The sequence below is a fragment of the Pelobates fuscus genome, chromosome 10 (assembly GCF_036172605.1).
Source record: "Pelobates fuscus isolate aPelFus1 chromosome 10, aPelFus1.pri, whole genome shotgun sequence".
Taxonomy (NCBI): domain Eukaryota; kingdom Metazoa; phylum Chordata; class Amphibia; order Anura; family Pelobatidae; genus Pelobates; species Pelobates fuscus.
In genome coordinates this window covers 146,911,365-146,931,316 of record NC_086326.1, presented here as the reverse complement: position 1 = coordinate 146,931,316, position 19,952 = coordinate 146,911,365, and the positions used below count along the sequence as shown (strand labels likewise).

Here is a 19,952-nt window from a genome sequence, read left to right as displayed (position 1 = left end):
ATGAATTGGTATGGCCATCCATACCTTCTGCGTGGGAGGATGGCAGCAGGCTGTAGGTGACCAGGGACTATTCGTTAGTGTTTAACTGCTCAAAAAATACTTATATACACTGAATTAAAGGACAATGCTAAGAGACTGCAGGCACTATAACCAACTCAAGTCAGATTAAATTGTTAGAATGCTTACAGTCTCCCTTTAGATTTGAAATTTACTAGGAATAAGTGGGGGGACTGATTAACAGCCAAACTGTATGCAAATTAAGAGTTATTATGTTCTAATACAGGGATGTAAGCCCCATTCTACCCTTAGGCAATAATGGAGTGCTCTGTGAAACATCTTCTGGCCAAACCAGTTAGGTTGTTGATAAACTCCTTGTAACGGACCGTTTCGCTCACCAGAGGTTAAAACCCGTTTAGGCGATAATCCCCTTCCAGATAGACAAGCAGCTACTGCAATCACCAATCTCCCGAACTGCAACTTGCACAAATTCACCAACTCCCGAACAAGAGACACACGAACACTGGAAGCAGCCGAACAGGAAATGCCCTATGAACAGCTTACACTCCTGGCAATTGGCATACAATTAAATTCCCCCCAAGAATGAAACAACACTTCACTTTGAGGGTTAAGCAGGAACTCCTTTACTGGGGCTACCTGCCCGGCTTTTATGCAGGTCTCCCACCTGGTGGACACTCCCCTAGGGGACCAGATGGGAAACATATAGAACACTGACCAATCACAGACATACGCCTTTAAACAATCCCACAATGCATTACAATCCCTCCTCTCTGGCCTGGAGATAATTGGGAAGTAATCCAATTATCTCCAAGGACAGAGGCAAACTCCATTACACACATGGCAGACAAAATGACAGTAAAAGACATAAAATTCCCAACTGATACATTTAGTACATAAAACATATACATTCTACATATCCCCAGATAGCTTAGATCTGAGCGCACATTATTACCGAATGGCGCTCAGATCACATACATACAGTTCAATCGCCATGGAGCCAAAGTCTTTCACATAGTCTTTTGTTACACGAATGGGCTCCATGGCTTAGCTATCTGGGGTAACACATTCGCATGTCCAAAGTACCGAATGAGCCGGTGTTCGACCCCATGAGCACGAATAGGAACCAGGGGCGGACGGCTCAGCGGTGTTCGCGCAAATAAGTGTCCGTTTTCAGTTCCATAGTTTGAGCGCTGAACACCGCTGGCCGTTCGGGACTTGTAAAATGGCCGCTGCCACGTGTTCGGCAAACGAACAAAGGCCACACAGCGTTCGTCAATTAAGCTGTGGTTAACTGCAGCTTCTGGGCGGTCAATTGGCGGCACACTCCAGCTCCCAGGTGGTCCATCGTTCGGTAGTTTTGTCGGTAGCTAGAATCTACCGAACACCCCGGCAGAAAGGCACGAATAAGCCTTTCTGCAGGGAAAATAAAAGGTTTAACCTGCAGGGCCATAGTCCAAAGGGAGCAGGCGAGCAACCAGGCTCCTCCAGTGGACAGTGGCGAGGTTGGTTTTGCCACACTCCTCCCTCATTGCCTTCCAGAGCAATCCCTTGTCCCCCAGGAGGCACTCTGGTTCTGTTACTCACTCTCTCCCAACTATACACACCCTCTTACTCTCAGCTGATGATCAATGGAGTGGTAACTGTAGCACCCCGACTGGGTACCTCCATTGAAGGATGCTCCTAGCGCTTCCTGAGGACTCCAAGCACTGCAGCAGACACCATAACCACCGTAGATTCCTCCAGAGAGCAAAACCGGAACAAGCTCTTACAAGAGCTTAGCAGTGATTTAGCAAGGGAGTATGACAAGCATAGCAATCCCTTGTAGCAGATTCCCCCAATAAGAGACGGCACTCCAAATTTATGGGTGAAGTAGAACTCAGGTTTAATGACACACACTCTGCTTTTATGCAATTTTCCCCTGCAAGGGAGACGCCCACATACAAATATGCATTACCCAATCACACAATGATTACATCCCACAGATTCCCTCCCCTTAGCCTGAGAGGTAACCCAATTATACGTACAGTTTAAACATACTTTTTACCCAACTTTCATAACTCTAGCACCATACATCCAATTTTAATAAAAGTTACATATTATTACTCAGCACATTCCAAAGACAAACATACCCAAAAATCATTTGAATCCGTTCAGCCGTTCGGGAGATAGATATGTCACTTTTGACCGACCACAAGCACATTTTCATGCCCAAAACAGTCCCATGGATTTGGGCTGTGCGGTCGGTCTATTTTACACTGAGAAAATGACTAAGTCCCATTCGAACGAGCGTTCGAATCTTCGAACGGGTCTTAGTCTCCAGCCGCGGTGTCGAAGAAGGTATGGGTCAGCGGTGTTCGTGAAATTGGGTAGCCGCAAACAGTTCCATAGATTTGGCTGCACACACCGCTGACCGCGTTCGAATAAGTTAAAATGGCCGCCGCCACGTGTTAGTTTGTCGAATGGCGGCCACTTCGACTTCGGCACTTCGACTGCATCCGAAGTGCCAGTTTAAAAGTTGTAACACTGCTCCAAAATAATAAAAGGGCCAGGAACAGCATTATACAAATCCATTGTGCCCAAATACAGTTCTTAAAGGGTTAATACATCCCAGGGTCATAGTCGCAGGGAAGGAAGCTAGCAACCAGGCTTCTCCAGTGCACAGTGGCGAGGTTGGTTCCGCCACATATGCCGGTTTCATTATGTTACTATAGTTTACTTTCCATTCAATCAATGACTAGTTTTGATAGCAACATTTACTAGCCTAATTCAAATGTATATGTATTCTTTATTAGTTTGATAAGCCTCTCTTAATAAATATTATTGAATTGTTAAACACAAGGAGTGTGGACTGACTTTACGCTAGGTTTTTCAGTTATTTTTTATTATTAATTCCATACGTTTACTACAATCTGTATGAATCCTCTGACATATAAGAAGTCTTAAGTTTACAAAAAAGATTTTTCTATGTTCTAAACAAGAGGATGAATTCTAGTATGAATCACCTTATGTGAGAAGACCTGAACTACATCTGAAACATTTCCCACATTCAGAACAAGAAAATGTTTTCTCCTCTGAATGAGTCATCATATGCTACTTAAGATTTGACATTTGAGAAAAGCGTTTCCCACATTAACGACAGGAAAATGGTTTCTCTCCTGTGTGAATCCTCTGATGATTCTTAAGAGTTGACTTGCGAGAAAAACATTTCTCGCATTCAGAACAAGAAAATGGTTTGCTTCCTGTGTGAATCCTCTGATGTTTCTTAAGAGTTGAAATATCAGTGAAACATTTCCCACATTCAGAACAAGAAAATGGTTTCTCTCCTGTGTGAATCCTCTGATGTGTCTTAAGAGTTGACTTGCAAGCAAAACATTTCTTGCATTCAGAACAGGAAAATGGTTTCTCTCCCGTGTGACTCTTTTGATGAGTCTTAAGAGTTGTAGTATTACTGAAACATTTACCACATTGTAAACATGAAAATGGTTTTTCTCCTGTGTGAAACCTCATATGTTTCTTAAGAGTGTACATGTGAGCAAAGGGTTTCCCACATTCAGAACATGAAAATGGTTTTTCTCCTGTATGAATCCTCATATGTTTCTTAAGAGCTGACATATAGGCAAAGGGTTTCCCACATTCAGAACATGAAAATGGTTTTTCTCCTGTGTGTAAACTCATATGTTTCTTAAGAGCTGACGTTTGAGCAAAGCGTTTACCACATTCAGAACATGAAAATGGTTTTTCTCCTGTGTGAAACCTCAAATGTCTCCTAAGATCAGTCATTTCAGCAAAGCGCTTCCCACATTCTGAACATGAAAATGGTTTTTCTCCTGTGTGAATCTTCTGATGATGCCTAAGATTTGAAGGGTCAGTAAAACATTTCTCACATTCTAAACATGAAAATGGTTTCTCTCCTGTGTGAATCCTCATATGTATCTTAAGATGAGACATTTTAGCAAAACATTTCCCACATTCTGAACAAGAAATTATATTCGCTTTGGGAGCTCTCTTACGTGTGATAAAATGTGGTCTCTGCTTAAAACACTCATGTCCAATGTAATCTGTACTGGCCAATGTATTTCCTTTGTTGACACTCTTCTGTTTAACAAGCTCTGAATTGGTAGATGAAACCATAGCACCATCAACACAGTTACTATTTCCTTTGTTTTGTGTTTCAGTATGATGAGTGGGGGTAAGAAGGTCTGAGATGGTGAGATTTACATCTTGATATGAAGCGGATTCTTCCTTAACATGAGTAGATAGATACTCTGTCTGTACATATTCTCTGGGTGTATAAATGTCAGAGTCTCTGAGATTTCCTTGTTTGTGTGATGGGGATTCATTATTTGATGTATTGTCTATATGTTTATCTCCTGTGGGTGTATAAACCTCAGAGCTGGTGAGATTGCTGGCTTCACGTGACACAGATTCTTCCTTAATAAGGTTAGGTAGATATTCTGCCTCTGTATGGTCTGTGCCTGTATACATATTATTGCTTATGAGAATTTGTTTTTCATTTGATGCCAAATCACACTTTGATGTGTAGTCCATTTGTATATCTCTATTGATTGTATAAATGGCAGCTTCAACAACATTTGTTTCTTCAAATGAGACCGATTCCTCCTTGATATAAGTTGATGGATATTCTATCTGTGCATCTTCTGTGGGTGTATAAATGTCTGTGTCTGGGAGATTTCCTTCGTCACACGAGTCTGATTCCTCCTTAATATGAGTAGATGGATCTTCAGTCTGTATATGTTCTATGGGCGTATTACTGTCTCGGAGATTTACTTCCTCGGATTCTGTAGTTTCATGACTCAAATATTTACTGCTTGGTGTACTGACTGCCACACAGTTTATTTTTCGATTACTTGTGATTTCGGTATCTTTGATTACATAATCCGGAGAAGAAACTGAAGTGTACAATCCACTGATTTCATTTCTGTTTATGGGACCATCTACTGGAAAGAAAACACTTAAAATTAGAACATTTTCTTAATTGCAGTGGACTTACCAGGCTAGCTATAGATGTCTCAGGTGGTTACTTAAGCAGTGATCTCTCTTCCGGTTTTGTTTTATAAATGTTATTTTAATGAGACAATATAATGCATCACAATGGCATTGTGAATGAAAAGCAGGTACAATAACATGCAATAAGGACATTACACATGTGTAACTTAACTGCGGCTTTATAATCTAAGACTGGATACACAGAAAAGGGTACTGCATAGGGAGTCTCTACACTGGAAAAAAGAGAAGTATAATGAATTTTATTGCAGGTGGGGTGCCCTACAATTTTAATAGGATCTAGAGCATCCATGACGGAATACATAGGACATCCATGGAAAAATTCCGTCATAAATGGTTAAGGAATAATAAAGTTGTCATTGTTATCCCAGGTCCTGTTTCTGGAACGGGTTGTTATGTATTGCCCTCCACTTGTGTTTTACTATATCAACTGATAGACTTATAGAAACTGAAGACTTAAGCACAGCCCTGGATTATGCAGAGGCACAGGTTAGATATGTTACGGAATCCTCCATTACATTGGTACTTGAAGAGGACTACAGGTCGCCTCCTTCCCACTGACTATTGCCCCTGGTTTGAGGAGGCAGACACATGGGGGCCATTTGGACTACTACCCCCCTGGTTTAGGTTTTTAAGTTGGGATATCCTCGTTTTAAAAGGTGATTCTTTCAGGCTATCCATTGCCCTCTGTTGGTGGAAATTGGAAAATTCATTGATTTGTAGAATTACAACATGCAAAATAGGAAAGTGCAAACAATACAATTATTTTTGTCTTCCCCCCTGCCCCCTGTAACTTGGAAAATTGTAATTTTGTTATATATTTGAGAAATTATGTTGCTTGTTCTTTACTTTATGTATGTTTATATTTTTATGGTTGTCATCACATGTTTCAGGACAACTTCCTAAAGGCTAGTCCTCGTTCAAAATAAATTATTGTATGTTCGTACCAAAAGGAACGGAGTGTCCCGTGTGCAGGGCCGGATTAACATAGGGGCTGATGGAGCTGCAGCTCTAGGCCCATTTAAAATAAGGCCAATTTTTTTTTTTTTTTTTTAAAACACGCTACTCTTAGATTTGCCACCTGACTGTTAGTTTACTGGCACAGCCGGTATTTGAGGCTGCCTGGCTGTGCCGGTATTGCAGTAATACCGGCAATACAAATGCAGGTATTTTTCTCAGAATAAATGGAGATTACTCTGCAATAGCAGCACCAGCTACTTGGGGACACAGACACTAGGGGACACTGGAAAACATGGGGACACCGAGACACTAGGGGACACATGGGGATGCTGTGAGACATAGGGAGACACTGAGTCCCCATGTCTCCCAGTGTCCCCCAGCCAGTGTCCCTAGTGTCTTAGTGTCCCCAAGTCTCCCAGTGTGTGTCCCATGTCTCTCAGTGTGCCTAGTGACCCTATGTGTCCCAGTGTCCCCATGTCTATGTCCACAACTGTCCCCATGTCTCCCAGTGTCCCCAAGTGTCTGTCTCCCAGCCAGAGACCCCTAGTCTCCCACTGTCTGTCCCCATGTCTCTGTGTCCCTAGTGTCCCCATGTCTCCCAGTGTCTGTGTTCAAAGTGTCTCAGTGTGCCTAGTGTCCCCATGTCTCCCAGTGTCCCTATATGACCCAGTGTCCCCATGTCTATGTCCACAAGTCTCCCAGTGTCTGTGTTCCCATGTCTCTGTGTCTCTAGTGTCTTGGTTGTGGCGAAACCAACCTCGCCACTGGGCCCTGGAGAAGCCTGTTTGCTAGCCTCCTACCTGCTGACTATGGCCCCTGGGGTATTTGGGGCATATTGTACTTTATATTGCTGCTACTGGCCCTTTAAAATCATCGATGGACATATTGGGACTTTTGGGATACTGTACCTTTAAGACTGTGGAGCATATTACAGTAATACTGCCTTTGGTCCTTTAATATCATGTATGCATTTATGTGTTCAGTTAACCTGGGTTATATGTATGCAGCATTCATCTGATTGTTCGGTAGAATCACTCCATTCAGTATATTGAGTGAAACTACCGAACAACCAGACCGCCCAGGAATAAGTGTGCCTCCAATTACCGTTTGCAACAATGTTGCAAACGGGTAATTGGCAATCAGTGTAATGTATGCTTTGTCCTGTGGGTGGCCGCCATTCGGGAAACGAACACGTGGTGGCGGCCATCTTAAACTACCGAACAGCTGTGTTTTGCCGTCGAGTGTCTGGAACTAAAAATCGGACACTCGACTAGGCAAACACCGCTGAGACCTCCATACTTCCAGAAATTCGTATAGAAACTACCGAATGACCCGCCATTTGGTAGAAAGAACCCCACAAACAAGGGAATCCATTCAAACCCTCTCCAGGCTCTATAACACAGGCAATTCGCCTGTTTTCATTCCCTTGTCTGTGACCGACCGCAGGGCCAAAATGCATGGAACTGTTTTCGGATACTTTACCCATGCGGTCGGTCAAATCTTTGGAACCCTATATCTCCCGAACCGTTTATCCGAATGAACTGATTTTTGGATATGTTGTCCCCCTGAATAAGGGCTATCCAGCGATGCTGGATTTAAAGGTGTACCCCCTGTTTTTGGGGTACATCCAGAACCTGGCTAAAAATGTGTACCGTATAATTGGGTTTACTGTTATCTGAGGGGAGGGGATGTGTGGGTGGAAGCAGGTATGTGATTGGTTATTTTATGCCTCCCCCTGGGTGTGGCTTGTAAGTGTACAAGTGTAATAAAAGCCAGGCTGGATGAGCCAGTCCAGAGTTCCTGTTTTACCCTCAAAGTGAAGTGTTGTCTCATTATTGGGGGAAGGATTTATTGCATGCTGTTCCAGTTGACTGCTAGGAGTGTAAGCCTATTCGTATGGTTTTTCCTATTCAACGGTCTACAGCATTCATATGCTTGAGAAGATTCATATGCTGAATCGGTTCGGTGATTGTGGTGTCTGCCAGAGTGATTGGAGTCCTCAGGAAACGCTAGGAGCATCCTTTAACGGAGGTGCTCAGTCGGGGTGCCAGGTGATCCGTTACATTGGTGACCCCAAATGTTTCAGTGTCCCCATGTCCCTAGTGTCTCAGTGTCCCCATTTCTCCCAGTTTCCCTAAATGTCTCAGTGTCCCTGGGTCTCTCAGTGTCCCCAGTATCCTAGTGACATGGGGACACACTGAGACATTGGGACACTGGGAGAAATGGGGACACTGGGACACTGGGAGACTAGGGGACTGGGCAACATGGGGACACTGACACTGATATATAGGGACACTGAGACACTGGGTGACTTGCGAGACTGAGACACTGGGAGACAGGGAGACACTGGGAGCAATCCATCTATACAGCAGAATCAAACTGTGTGTAGTTTGTTGGTGATGTTACAGAATTTTCTCTGATGTCACTCCTTGTGATTTACATCATGTGATGTCACGCATAACTAATTAATTATACAAATGATTAAGCATGGTATTTTTTCCAAGAAAGGTGGCAACCTTAACTACTCTTCACATACTCTTGCTTAAAGGAGCACTATAGGGTCAGGAACACAATCGTGTATTTCTGACCCTATTATGTTAAAACCACCACCCTGGCCCCTTCTTGCCTCCCTAAATATAGTAAAATATTACTTGTATTCAAGTCTGCAGCTGCTGGCTCTGCCTGTGAACAGACTGTCTGCTGACATCATCAGAAATGGTGGTCTGAGCAAATTACAATACTTCCCCATAGGATTGGCTGAGGCTGTCAACTAGGCAGATCAGGGGCAGAGCTAGCACAAGTCCAACATAGCCCTGGCCAATCAGCATCTCCTCATAAAGATAAATTGAATCAATGCATCTCTATGAGGAAAGTTCAGTGTCTGCATGCAGAGGGTGCAGACACTGAATGGCAGTGCTGCACACTAGGCAGTACTGCCCCAGGAAGCACCTCTAGCAGTCATCTAAGGAGCGGCCAGTGGAGTTATGTTCTCTGATAAGGCAGTGTTTACTCCAAAAAGCCTGAATGGAATGATTCTACTTACCAGAACAAATACAATAAGCTGTAGTTGTTCTGGTGACTATAGTGTCCCTTTATGTTTGGAAGCCTGAGAGGGATGTATGGGAACAAAACTTGTGTGGACTGGCTGACAATAAAATTAGTTTAGGTAATGCAGACGTTGGTCTCTCTAACACTGTGGCATGTCCCCTTTCATCTGTCTCAGACTATATACCAGGAACTTCTGCCTGCTAGTAAGAAGGTAAGGAGACTAGTGGACCAGCGAGTGCTAGGGGACAGTCCTTAGAAAGCATGGAGTGAGCGCATCGTTAGACACATTTATGTCAAGCTCAGGGTGCTGCCTGCATAGTATGCCCTTAGTTGGACAGCCTGCAGTATTGGCAGGCAGCCTGACATGCATTCATGCCAGGCTGACCTTCCAATTCTTTGGACAAACATGCCCCCTTTTTGGGCATGTTCACCCCTTTTGGCAGGTCTGGTCACATGATTCGCGCCAGTGGCACACCCTTTTACCCTTCCCTTTGACTTCCTGCTTCACTGGACACTGCTGTTAGGGGTTATGGATTTACTTGAAAGATGAAAGCATAAATTAGAGAGAGATTAGCATAGAGTATGTGTTTTCTTATAGCTGCATCCTATGTGTTTCCCTCCAGCACCATCTCCATCAGATACATGACGCTTGGGAAGTATGACTGTTTTAGTGTTTTTGGTCGATAAGATTCCGTAATTAGGCCCATCATAATTGTCAGCACCAGGCCCACTGTGCTCTTAATCCGGCCCTGCCCATGTGGATTTTTAGGGATTCCAGTAACAGTCTTCAGACCTGTTTGTTGGCTGCACGGTCCCTCTAGCCTGGGGACAAGTAAAAAAAGAGAACTAGACCTGAGGACCGCAAGTGTCTTTGTAAAGTCAGGAGCCATCACCATAAGCAGTACTGCTGATACCGGCTTGAAGAACTGAAGAGGCAGAGGGGACAATACCTTCCTGGAAGAAGAGCGCTGCACTCTGGTTATGTAGAGGAGAGCTCAATCAGGCTTCAGCAACAGGGGCTGAAACGTTCCAGGGTCTCCTGCGGCAGCTAGAAAGCAAACCTGGTGAAGGTACTCTGTCAGAGTAGGGGAGCTCCAGCTCAAGATAAATTTTCAGCAGAACCCCAATTTGAAGTATGAAGGAAGGTACATGAAAAGTTGTGACCCTATTTGTATGTTACATTTTATGTTTTTATAGGGTTACAACCTTTCATGTACCTTCGTGCTTCAAACTGGGTTTCTGCTTTAAATATATCTAACCTGTGCGTCTGCATGATCCAGGGCTATGCTTTAGTCTTCCCACTGTTTATTTTCTATAACTTTGCCGCCTGTAAATACTTTTCTTCCCTTTTTTGAATTAATGTAATGATATTAAATGAATGATTTATGATATAAAATAAAGCATAATGAGGTTAATGCTTTAGAGGCACCACCAGGGGTAGTGTGTAGGCCATTCTATGGTTTCCTTAAGCCATGTGCTTCTGGCAGTGACGTCACAAGCCAGCCTACTTTAGGAATACAATGAATAAAAACCAAATGTAGGAGGGATTCAGTCTCTCTTTTGCTCTCCCCATGACTGCCTAAGAATGTAGTAGCGGAATGTTTAGCCCCAGCCCCACAGGCCGGAGCCTGTGTAAGTTTGTTCATGTTCTGTATTGTGCACACAATGTTATAGTGAATGCTCTACTTCCATGGGCTAGTTTGGTGAGGCATGCAGTTTTAGAAAAATAGGGTGCTAGCAGGGAAAAACCTGTTTCCCCCACCAGGTATATATGACATATAAGCAATATCCAAGCACACCAATAGTTCGTGCAGAAAAAGGATTTTAATGCTGTGTTATATGTTTGATAAAGTGCAAAATGTGCAAAACAGAGATACCATAACAATAGAGTGCTCTAGACATATAGTGCTAACACCATAAACCCATTCAATATCTAGAATGTATACTGACCTAGAGCAGGAGACATGGCAGAGAAAATAGCCCTATTTAAATTACGTGAGAATATGTCCCTGACAATCAAGCCGGCTGATAAAGGTGGGGCCTTGGTTGTAATGGACACAAAGGATTAAGACTTGGACAACCATCAGACGTACAAACCTATTGCAAACGATTTAATAATCCCACGGATGAGATTGCTCAGGAATTTGGCAGGACCGTAGAGGAGGCAGCGGAACAGGGGATCATTAATAGAGATTTGAAGAAATTGTTAATTCAGGAAAATCCCATCATTCTGTTTTCGGTGTTACCCCAAAAATCACAAAGAATTGTGTAACACAGAGGACTGATAGGTAACGTATACAGGACCTTAGAATGGGCAGCCTAACGTACCATAGAATAGTCAAGAATAGCCGAGGTTAAGGGACACTAAAAGAAACACAATGATAAGGAAAAGCCAGGGATGCAAGAAAAAAGGGAAGTCAAAATCAATGCCAAAGTCAAAATACCAGAATAACCAGAATCAATAACGTGCTTTGGACAACCACAAGGGAAACCATGACAGGGCACTGAGCAAGAGGAGAACTGGGCCTAAATACCCCGCCTGTGGATCTGATTGGTTGTAACTGGCCTTTGACCCCAAAGGCAGCTGGCAGGTTCCTATTTGCATGATTGCTGCTCAGCACAAACCCCCCTGTGGATTTATTGCTGCTCGGCACAACTTTTCCTGTCAGAACAGTAAATGCCATTAATCACATTTTTATGTGCAGATGAATACGTGACACTGGTAATGAGTCAGTCTTTCAACCATTCTCTCTTTTTTTTTTTTAAGATTCATTGTTACAACCATGTGTTCTGCACACCCGGTCCTATATTAGGCACACAACAGATTTCCTAATGAAACTACGTGATTTTGGTGAACCACAGAGTGTCACCTTTTTGTGTTCGATGGACATGAGCAGCCTGTACACCTCCATCTCACATGATGGGGGTGTCCAGGCTGCCAGGTGTCACAACTGGAGTTTGCAACTGGCCTATTGAGGATTGTCTTACACCAGAATTATTTCTTGAATAAGAACAGGTTTTTCCAATGTGGCCCCCTCATATGCCAACCTCTACATGGCCTGTTTTGAGGAGGATCTTGCATATGTACCTCCCCTTTTTAGTTTTGTTAAAGGGACACTATAGTCACCCAGACCACTTCAGCTCAATGAAGTGGTCTGGGTGCCAGGTCACTCAGGTTTTAACCCTTCAGATGTAAACATAGCAGTTTCAGAGAAACTGCTATGTTTACATTTAGGGTTAATACAGCCACTAGAGGCGCATCTGCAACGCTGGAGGCATATTTCGCCTTCATCACCCAGAGTGTCAATAGGAAAGCATTGAGAAACGCTTTCCTATGGACACTTTGAAGCACACTACAGGATGCAAAAGAAAAGGATCACATACACACTAACACAGGGTAATGTCTTACAAGAGCGTAGACAACAACCTAAACGTATACCTTTTGTTCACACATTTTCAACCAAACCTAAACAAATAACATGAATAATTAGGAGACACTGGCACCTACTAAGTGGGGATGCGGATTTACAGAAGACATTTGGAGTGGTTCCGATAATGGCTTTTAAAAAGTCTAAAAGCCTCAGTAATGATCTCATACATGCCAGGGCTAACATTGCTGAAAGGAAAGTTTACTCATGGATGGCACCCCCAAGCGAATGTTTAAACGTGGTAGGTGTATGAACTGTAATAACACTATTAGGACCAATTCTTTTTCACATTTGAGTTTAGGTTACAAGATACCACACTACCACACAAACATACCACATTATTTGGTTTTCTATTTGTTTTATCTTTTCATACTATTGGATCCCCCTGGGGAAGGACAGCGAGGACATTGTTCCTGACCAAGCACTTTACAGACTATTTGATCTAAGGAAGATTTATTCAGCTAAGACATTTGTATTTGGACCTCTCTCTTATTTTATCGTATAAATTTTATTGGTCTAATTTGGCGCAGCTTTTATTTCTGTTTTTTCTATGTGGAATTTCAGGTTAGCCTTTAAAGGCGAGTGTCAGCCCACAGTGTACCGCTTATATATGTCTGGTTGTTAATCTACTTTGCTCTGTCCTATTTCCTGTGTGTTTTCCTGCAATTAAAAAGGGTGTATTCCAAAAACTAAGTCAATATACTATATATAATATATATATTACAGCTGTGAACATTGTGCCTTAACGTGCAAGAAGAAGAATACAGCGGAAGAGCAGCTCTTCTGTTTATCGCCACCTGGAAGCCCCTGGTTACTTATGATTTGTCTTGTGACAAAAACGATGTCATTAACTATGGCGTGTGGTCTACTCCATTCTACTGTTGGGGTTATGGATCTACAGCCCAGACTCCATATTAGGTTTGTGCCGTGTAGAACTCCCCCTAGCGCTCCAGATAATTATGATGCGATAGTATAAAAGAAGGGGGAAAAGGAAAATGGGTGCCCTCGGGATTGTGGAGAGACCTGTGGGATAGGGCCCACCGTGAAGATCCCCGGTTAGGTCCTCTTGTGAACCCAGGGATCTTGGTCCAAGCACGTGCGGCCAGGTTATATTAATTTTAAAAAAAAGTAATTAAGGAAATAAAACAAAAACAAAAAACAAGTAAGTAAAAATAACCATCTGCTCTAGGTGGGAGCTATCCCTGCCTGAATTTGTCACATGTGAGGTGTAGTGTGAAGCCTTTGCAGGGCACTACCCATTGCACCAACATCAGGCACCCATGGGGTGCCAACATATAAAATAACATCCGGCTCCGAGTAAAGCCCCGCCCCCCCATGAGCTTCTCGGTGTAGAGGGTAGACCCTCAGTCCATGAGACCGCCCCCTCCTAGAGTCCACCAACTGGGCGGCCCCTGCATCTCCACTGTCCCGGTAGAGTCTCAGTAGGTCAGACAGGGTGCCTCCGTGGACCCCCTCCATCACGGGCCACTTCTCCTAAGCTTAGTCCATGCGGCCCCGCGGCCACCGGTCCAACGCGGACCCCCACAGACCAGCCCGGCTGGGCTCTCAGCAACGGGAAGCAACATTCTCCAGGTGTCCGGATCTCAGAGATGGAGGCCAACATTGTCCGACCCCGAGATAGCCCGGTAACCATGATGCCACTGCCTGTTGGCAATCCTCTCGATGCTCCCGAGTGGTAGTGGACGGACTCCTGAGTGAGTGTGTTGGTAGTAGTTTAGTCCGTTCCGTGATAAGGCAAGGGGGCTTCATAATGTATGTTATGTCTCCCATGTAGTGGCTGGGTATATACGGGCAAAGCTGCATCCAGCGTCCCGCAATTGCAGGCTGATAACTGTAAGCTTGTATGTGGAAACTTGCGTCTTTAAAACAAGAAACAATTGAAAAGGTGACCGGGATGGGGGGTCGCAGTGTGGTCTCTCCGGTCGCCTTTTGCATGTTGGGAGAGACAGGCATTTTCATATCCTGCTTGTTTACTGAGCATGTGCAGAGTGCTTCCAGGCTCAGCAATAGGCCGCAGGTTCATGCCATCACGTAGGCCCGAGTTTTCAGATTCCTCACTTTTGTGGGGTCTGCAGCCGCCGGTTGGTCTCTTTGTGATGCTGGCAGGTTACTCTATTCAGATATATTATTTTTAAGGGTTAATAGTCAGTTTGTGGGCGGGAAATCAGTGTTTATTCGGGCTCAGGACCGGAGCTGCATGAGATGGCTTCCTTTTAGCTTGACGGTCCGGCCCCGCCCCCCTGCTTATTATTTTATATAGTTTTTTTCCCCTTTTTTCTTGGGCCACAGTGACACCACATCTACAAACTCAGGGTGCTCTAGATTCTCCCTGACTCCGTGAATCTGTGGTCACCCAGGCATCTAATTATTTATCCATTTTAATTTAAATGTACCGTATATACTCGAGTATAAGCCGACCCGAATATAAGCCGAGGCCCCTAATTTTACCCCAAAAAACTGGGAAAACTTATTGACTCGAGTATAAGACTATGGTGGGAAATGCAGCAGCTACTAGTAAATTTCTAAATAAAATTAGATCCTTAAAAAATTATATTAATTGAATATTTATTTACAGTGTGTGTATATAATGAATGCAGTGTGTGTATATAATGAATGCAGTGTGTGTGTATGAGAATGCAGTGTGTGTGTATGAGAATGCAGTGTGTGTATGAGTGCAGTGTGTATATGAGTGCAGTGTGTATATGAGTGCAGTGTGTGTATATGAATGCAGTGTGTGTGTATGAGAATGCTGTGTGTATGAGTGCAGTGTGTGTGTATGAGAATGCTGTGTATGAGTGCAGTGTGTGTGTATGAGTTCAGTGTGTGTGTATGTATGAATGCTGTGTGTATGAGTGCAGTGTGTGTGTGTATGAATGCAGTGTGTGTGTGTATGAATGCTGCGTATGAGTGCAGTGTGTGTGTATGAGAATGCTGTGTGTATGAGTGCTGTGTGTGTGTGTGAATGCAGTGTGTGTGCATGAATGCAGTGTGTGTGTGTGTGTGTATGAGTGCAGTGTGTGTATGTGTGTGTGTAATGCAGAGCCTTGGTGGGGGGTGGGCATTTTTATTTTTTAATTATTATTTTAATATTTTTTTTGTTTCATTACATTTTTTATTATTATTATTTTTTTATTTTATTATTATTATTTATTTAATTATTATTTTTATTTTATTATTTTGTATTATTATTATTAATATATATATGCATTTTTTTCGTCCCCCCTCCCTGCTTGCTAGGTGGCCAGGGAGGGGGGCTCTCCTTCCCTGGTGGTCCAGTGGATGGGCACTGTGTAGGAGGGGGCTGTGGGGGCTGCAGAGAGATGTTACTTACCTTTCCTGCAGCTCCTGTCAGCTCTCTCCTCCTCTGCCGGTCCGTTCAGCACCTCGGTCAGCTCCCAGTGTAAATCTCGCAAGAGCCGCGGCTCTCGCGAGATTTACACTGTGAGCTGACAGAAGAGCTGAACAGACCGGCGGAGGAGGAGAGAGCTGACAGGAGCTGCAGGAAAGGTAAGTAACATCTCTATGCAGCCCCCACAGCCCCTGTCTGTATTATGGCAATGCAAATTGCCATAATACAGACAATTGACTCAAATATAAGCCGAGTTGGGGTTTTTCAGCACAAAAAATGTGCTAAAAAACTCGGCTTATACGGTAGTTGTTTTATTATTGTTCTATATTTTTTTTAAATGTTTACATTTTACATAGTATTCATTCATAGTTTTGATTATTATATACACTGCGTGGCCACACAAAAAAAAGTCGCCAAAAAGAAATATTAAAAAAATAAAATAAAAAAAAAAGTGGTCACACTAATATTTTGTTGGACCAACTTTAGCTTTTATTACGGCATGCCATCGCTGTGGCATTGTATCGATAAGCTTCTGCAATGTCACTTGCAGCCATCAAGTGTGGATTCCCATCTGAACAAGACGAGACGGGTGAATCAGCGAAAATAAGTTCATCTGAATTCCCCTTTCCCTTCATAATCCCCTTCCCCGACGGGTTTGTCTTACATCCTTAACTGCCTCAAACTGAGGGCTGGGAGTGAGGTCCGAGCGGAAGCTGGGAGAACGCTGGGAGCGGAAGGCTCTCCACAGTCACAAGGGGGAAAGGAAAGACAGAAGGAAAACTTTAAAAACGTAAACCTATAAAGAACATACACACTGTTCCAAATTATTATGCAAATTCTTTTTAAGTGTCACAAAGATTAAATATTTTGATTTTCAGTTTAACTCATGGATGGCATTGTGTCTCAGGGCTCTTTTGATCACTGAAAACAATCTCGGACACCTGTGATAATTAGATTGCCAGGTGGGCCCAATTTAAGGAAAAACTACTAAAGGAGGGTATTCCACATTATTAAGCAGAACACCATTTTCATGCAATATGGGGAATAAAAAGGATCTCTCTGCTGCCAAAAAGAGTGAAATAGTTCAATGCCTTAGACGTAGTATGAAAACATTGGATATTTCACGAAAACTTAAGCGTGATCATCGCACTATTAAAAGATTTGTGGCTGATTCAGAGCACAGATGGATTCATGCAGATAAAGGCACATTGAGAAAGATTTCTGCCAGATCCATGCATCGGTTCAAGAGAGCAGCTGATAAAATACCATTACATAGCAGCAAACAGATATTTGAAGCTGCTGGTGCCTCTGGAGTCCACGGACATCAAGGTGTAGAGTCATCCAGAGTCTTGCAACTGTGCATAAACCTTCTATTCGGCCACCACTAACCAACGGCTGCATTGGGCAGAAAAATACATGAAGACTAATTTTCAAACAGTCCTGTTCACTAATGAGTGCCGTGCAACCCTGGATGGCCCAGATGGATGGAGTAGTGGATGGTTGGTGGACCGCCACCCTGTTCCAACAAGGCTACGACGTCAGCAAGGCGGTGGTGGAGTCATGTTTTGCCCCGGAATCATGGGTAGAGAGCTGGTCGGCCCCTTTAGGGTCCCCAAAGGTGTAAAGATGACCTCTGCAAAGTATGTGGAGTTTCTGACTGACCACTTTCTTCCCTGGTACAGAAGGAAGAACTATGCTTTCCGTCATAAAATCATCTTCATGCATGACAATGCACAATCTCATGCTGCAAAGAATACCTCTGCATCAATGGCTGCTATGGGGATAAAAGGAGAGAAAGTCATGGTGTGGCCTCCATCCTCCCCTGACCTCAATCCTATTGAGAACCTTTGGAGCATCCTCAGGCAAAAGATCTGAGGGTGGGAGGCAGTTTACATCCAAACAGCAGCTCTGGAAAGCTATTCTGACATCTTGCAAACAAATTCAAGCAGAAACTGTCCAAAAACTCACAAGTTCAATGGATGCAAGACTTGTGAAGCCCCTTTCAAATAAAGGGTCCTATGTTAAAATGTAACGTGACCTGTTAGAATGTTTCAAAAGTTAAAATGTTGTTATAAGTTTGATTGAAATAGCTTTTGATTTCAGTAAATATGCTGCAAACACAACAAATGACAATTTTCAGTTCTTTACAACCTATAAAGTGTTTTGAAACTTACTGTGCGTAATAATTTGGAACGGTGCATTGTAAGTTTTTTATGTTTAAAAAAAAATACTGTTATCATTAGGAGGTTTGTTCAATAAAATTTGAATCGTACTCTTAATAGTTGATAACATGAGAATTATGCTGACTGTTATTTACATCAATTATTTAGGTAAATTAGAAAAAAAAACATTTGCAAAATAATTTGGAACAGGGTGTATTTACATAAGAGTATATACACACCGCTGAATATATTTATAACCTCACTCAAAAAAAATAAAAAAGGATAACATTTATCTTGTAAAAGGTCTCTCTACCAGATCCTCACCTTTACACAAGAAAGGAAAAAAGAAACAAAGAGGTTAACTCCAAAGACGAGGAAAGGGAAAGAAGAAAGAGATAAAATTTGTGTTTGAGTTGATATATTCTACTTGTCCATACAAATAAAATGGCAACAAAAAAGGGAACTACAAGGGGGCAGAACAAGGCCATCTAGCAGGACAGACGTGTGCGAAGCGTGCTCCTGCTGCAAGGGTCGAATTGTGGGTGCTAAACCCAATAAAAACGCTGATCTACCTACCATATCGCACCGCTTATGCTGGGAAATCCCGGGGGATGCATTAAGACCTCCAACGAGACTTAAAGGACCACTATAGGCACCCAAACCACTTCAGCTTAATGAAGTGGTCTGGGTGCCTGGTCCCTCTAGGATTAACCCTTTTTTCTATAAACATAGCAATGTTTATATTAGGGTTAATCCAGTCTCTAGTGGCTGTCTCATTGACAGCCGCTAGAGGCGCTTGCGTGCTTCTCACTGTGAAAATCACAGTGAGAAGACGCCCGAGTCCATAGGAAAGCATTGTAAATGCTTTCCTATGAGACTGGCTGAATGCGCGCGTGGCTCTTGCCACGCATGCGCATTCAGTCGGAGAGGAGGAGGAGAGCCCCCCGCCCGGCGCTGGAAAAAGAGGTAAGTTTAACCCCTTCCTCTCCATCCAGCCCGGCGGGAGGGGAACCCTGAGGGTGGGTGCACAAACGAGTATGTTTTCCTGGCACTATAGTGGTACTTTAACTCTACTGGGAACCTGAGAAAGTAAGCTGAGGCCTACTGGGGACGAGGCAAATGAGAGGTGGCCGATCTCCTTGTCACAGGTACCACGAAGGGCTCCACAGCGCTCATATTCCCCCCTCCCCCTGGACAGGTGGGGGTCATCCAGGTCCCCACTGAACCTCTTTTGGGACTAGAACTTACTCAATACCATACAGCAAATACTGGATCTCTACAAAATGGCAGACGCAACCTCTGCTGACAAACAGGGCCTGAGCCCATCCAAACAAATGTATTACCACTCGATTGAATCCCGGTTAGACGAGATCTTCAAAACCTTCTGGCGGAACCTTTCAGAGCATATGAGCACACTTCCCCCTGAGCCGATAGCCGATGGAAGGCGAACAGTGGGGCCAGAAGTGATCGGCAAATAGCCAGCCAAAAGCCACGCTGCCTTGTTGTTCTGGTGAGTTTAATCATTGCCTTCGGGCATTTTCAGAGAAAAGGCAGTGTTTACATTGCCCCTAGGGACACCTCCAAGTGGCCACTCCTCAGATGACCACTGGAGGTGCTTCCTGGGGCAGTGCTGCACAGTAGGCAGCACTGCCGTTCAGCATCTCCACGCACTGCAGAGGGACGCTGAATTTTCCTCATATGCATTCAATGCATCTCTCTATGCATCTCTATAAGGTGGCGTTTTTGGCAAAAAGGGCATTTGGCCATGCCCCCTTGCCCATGGGAAAGCATTGGATTGGCTAAAAATCAACAATTCTGATGATTTCACCAAGGGGGCAGGGCCAGAGCTAGAAATAAGGTGAGATTTAATTACTGCTAAGGGGGCTAAATGGGGGGGGGAGGGGGGAAGGGGCAAGCCACCTAAATGATGGGTTTAGCACT

The 19,952-nt window shown here is 43.6% G+C and overlaps 1 protein-coding gene across 1 annotated transcript in view; it reads right to left on the bottom strand.

Annotated features, from left to right (window-relative positions):
- Positions 1-2,883: 2,883 nt before the first annotated feature.
- LOC134575174 (oocyte zinc finger protein XlCOF7.1-like) overlaps positions 2,884-19,952 on the bottom strand; it is a 228,711-nt gene continuing 211,642 nt past the window's right edge. Inside the window, exon 6 of the mRNA XM_063434402.1 lies at positions 2,884-4,692. Coding sequence (XP_063290472.1) covers positions 3,148-4,692 — 1,545 coding nt within the window. The 3' untranslated portion in view covers positions 2,884-3,147. The remainder of the gene's footprint in view (positions 4,693-19,952) is intronic.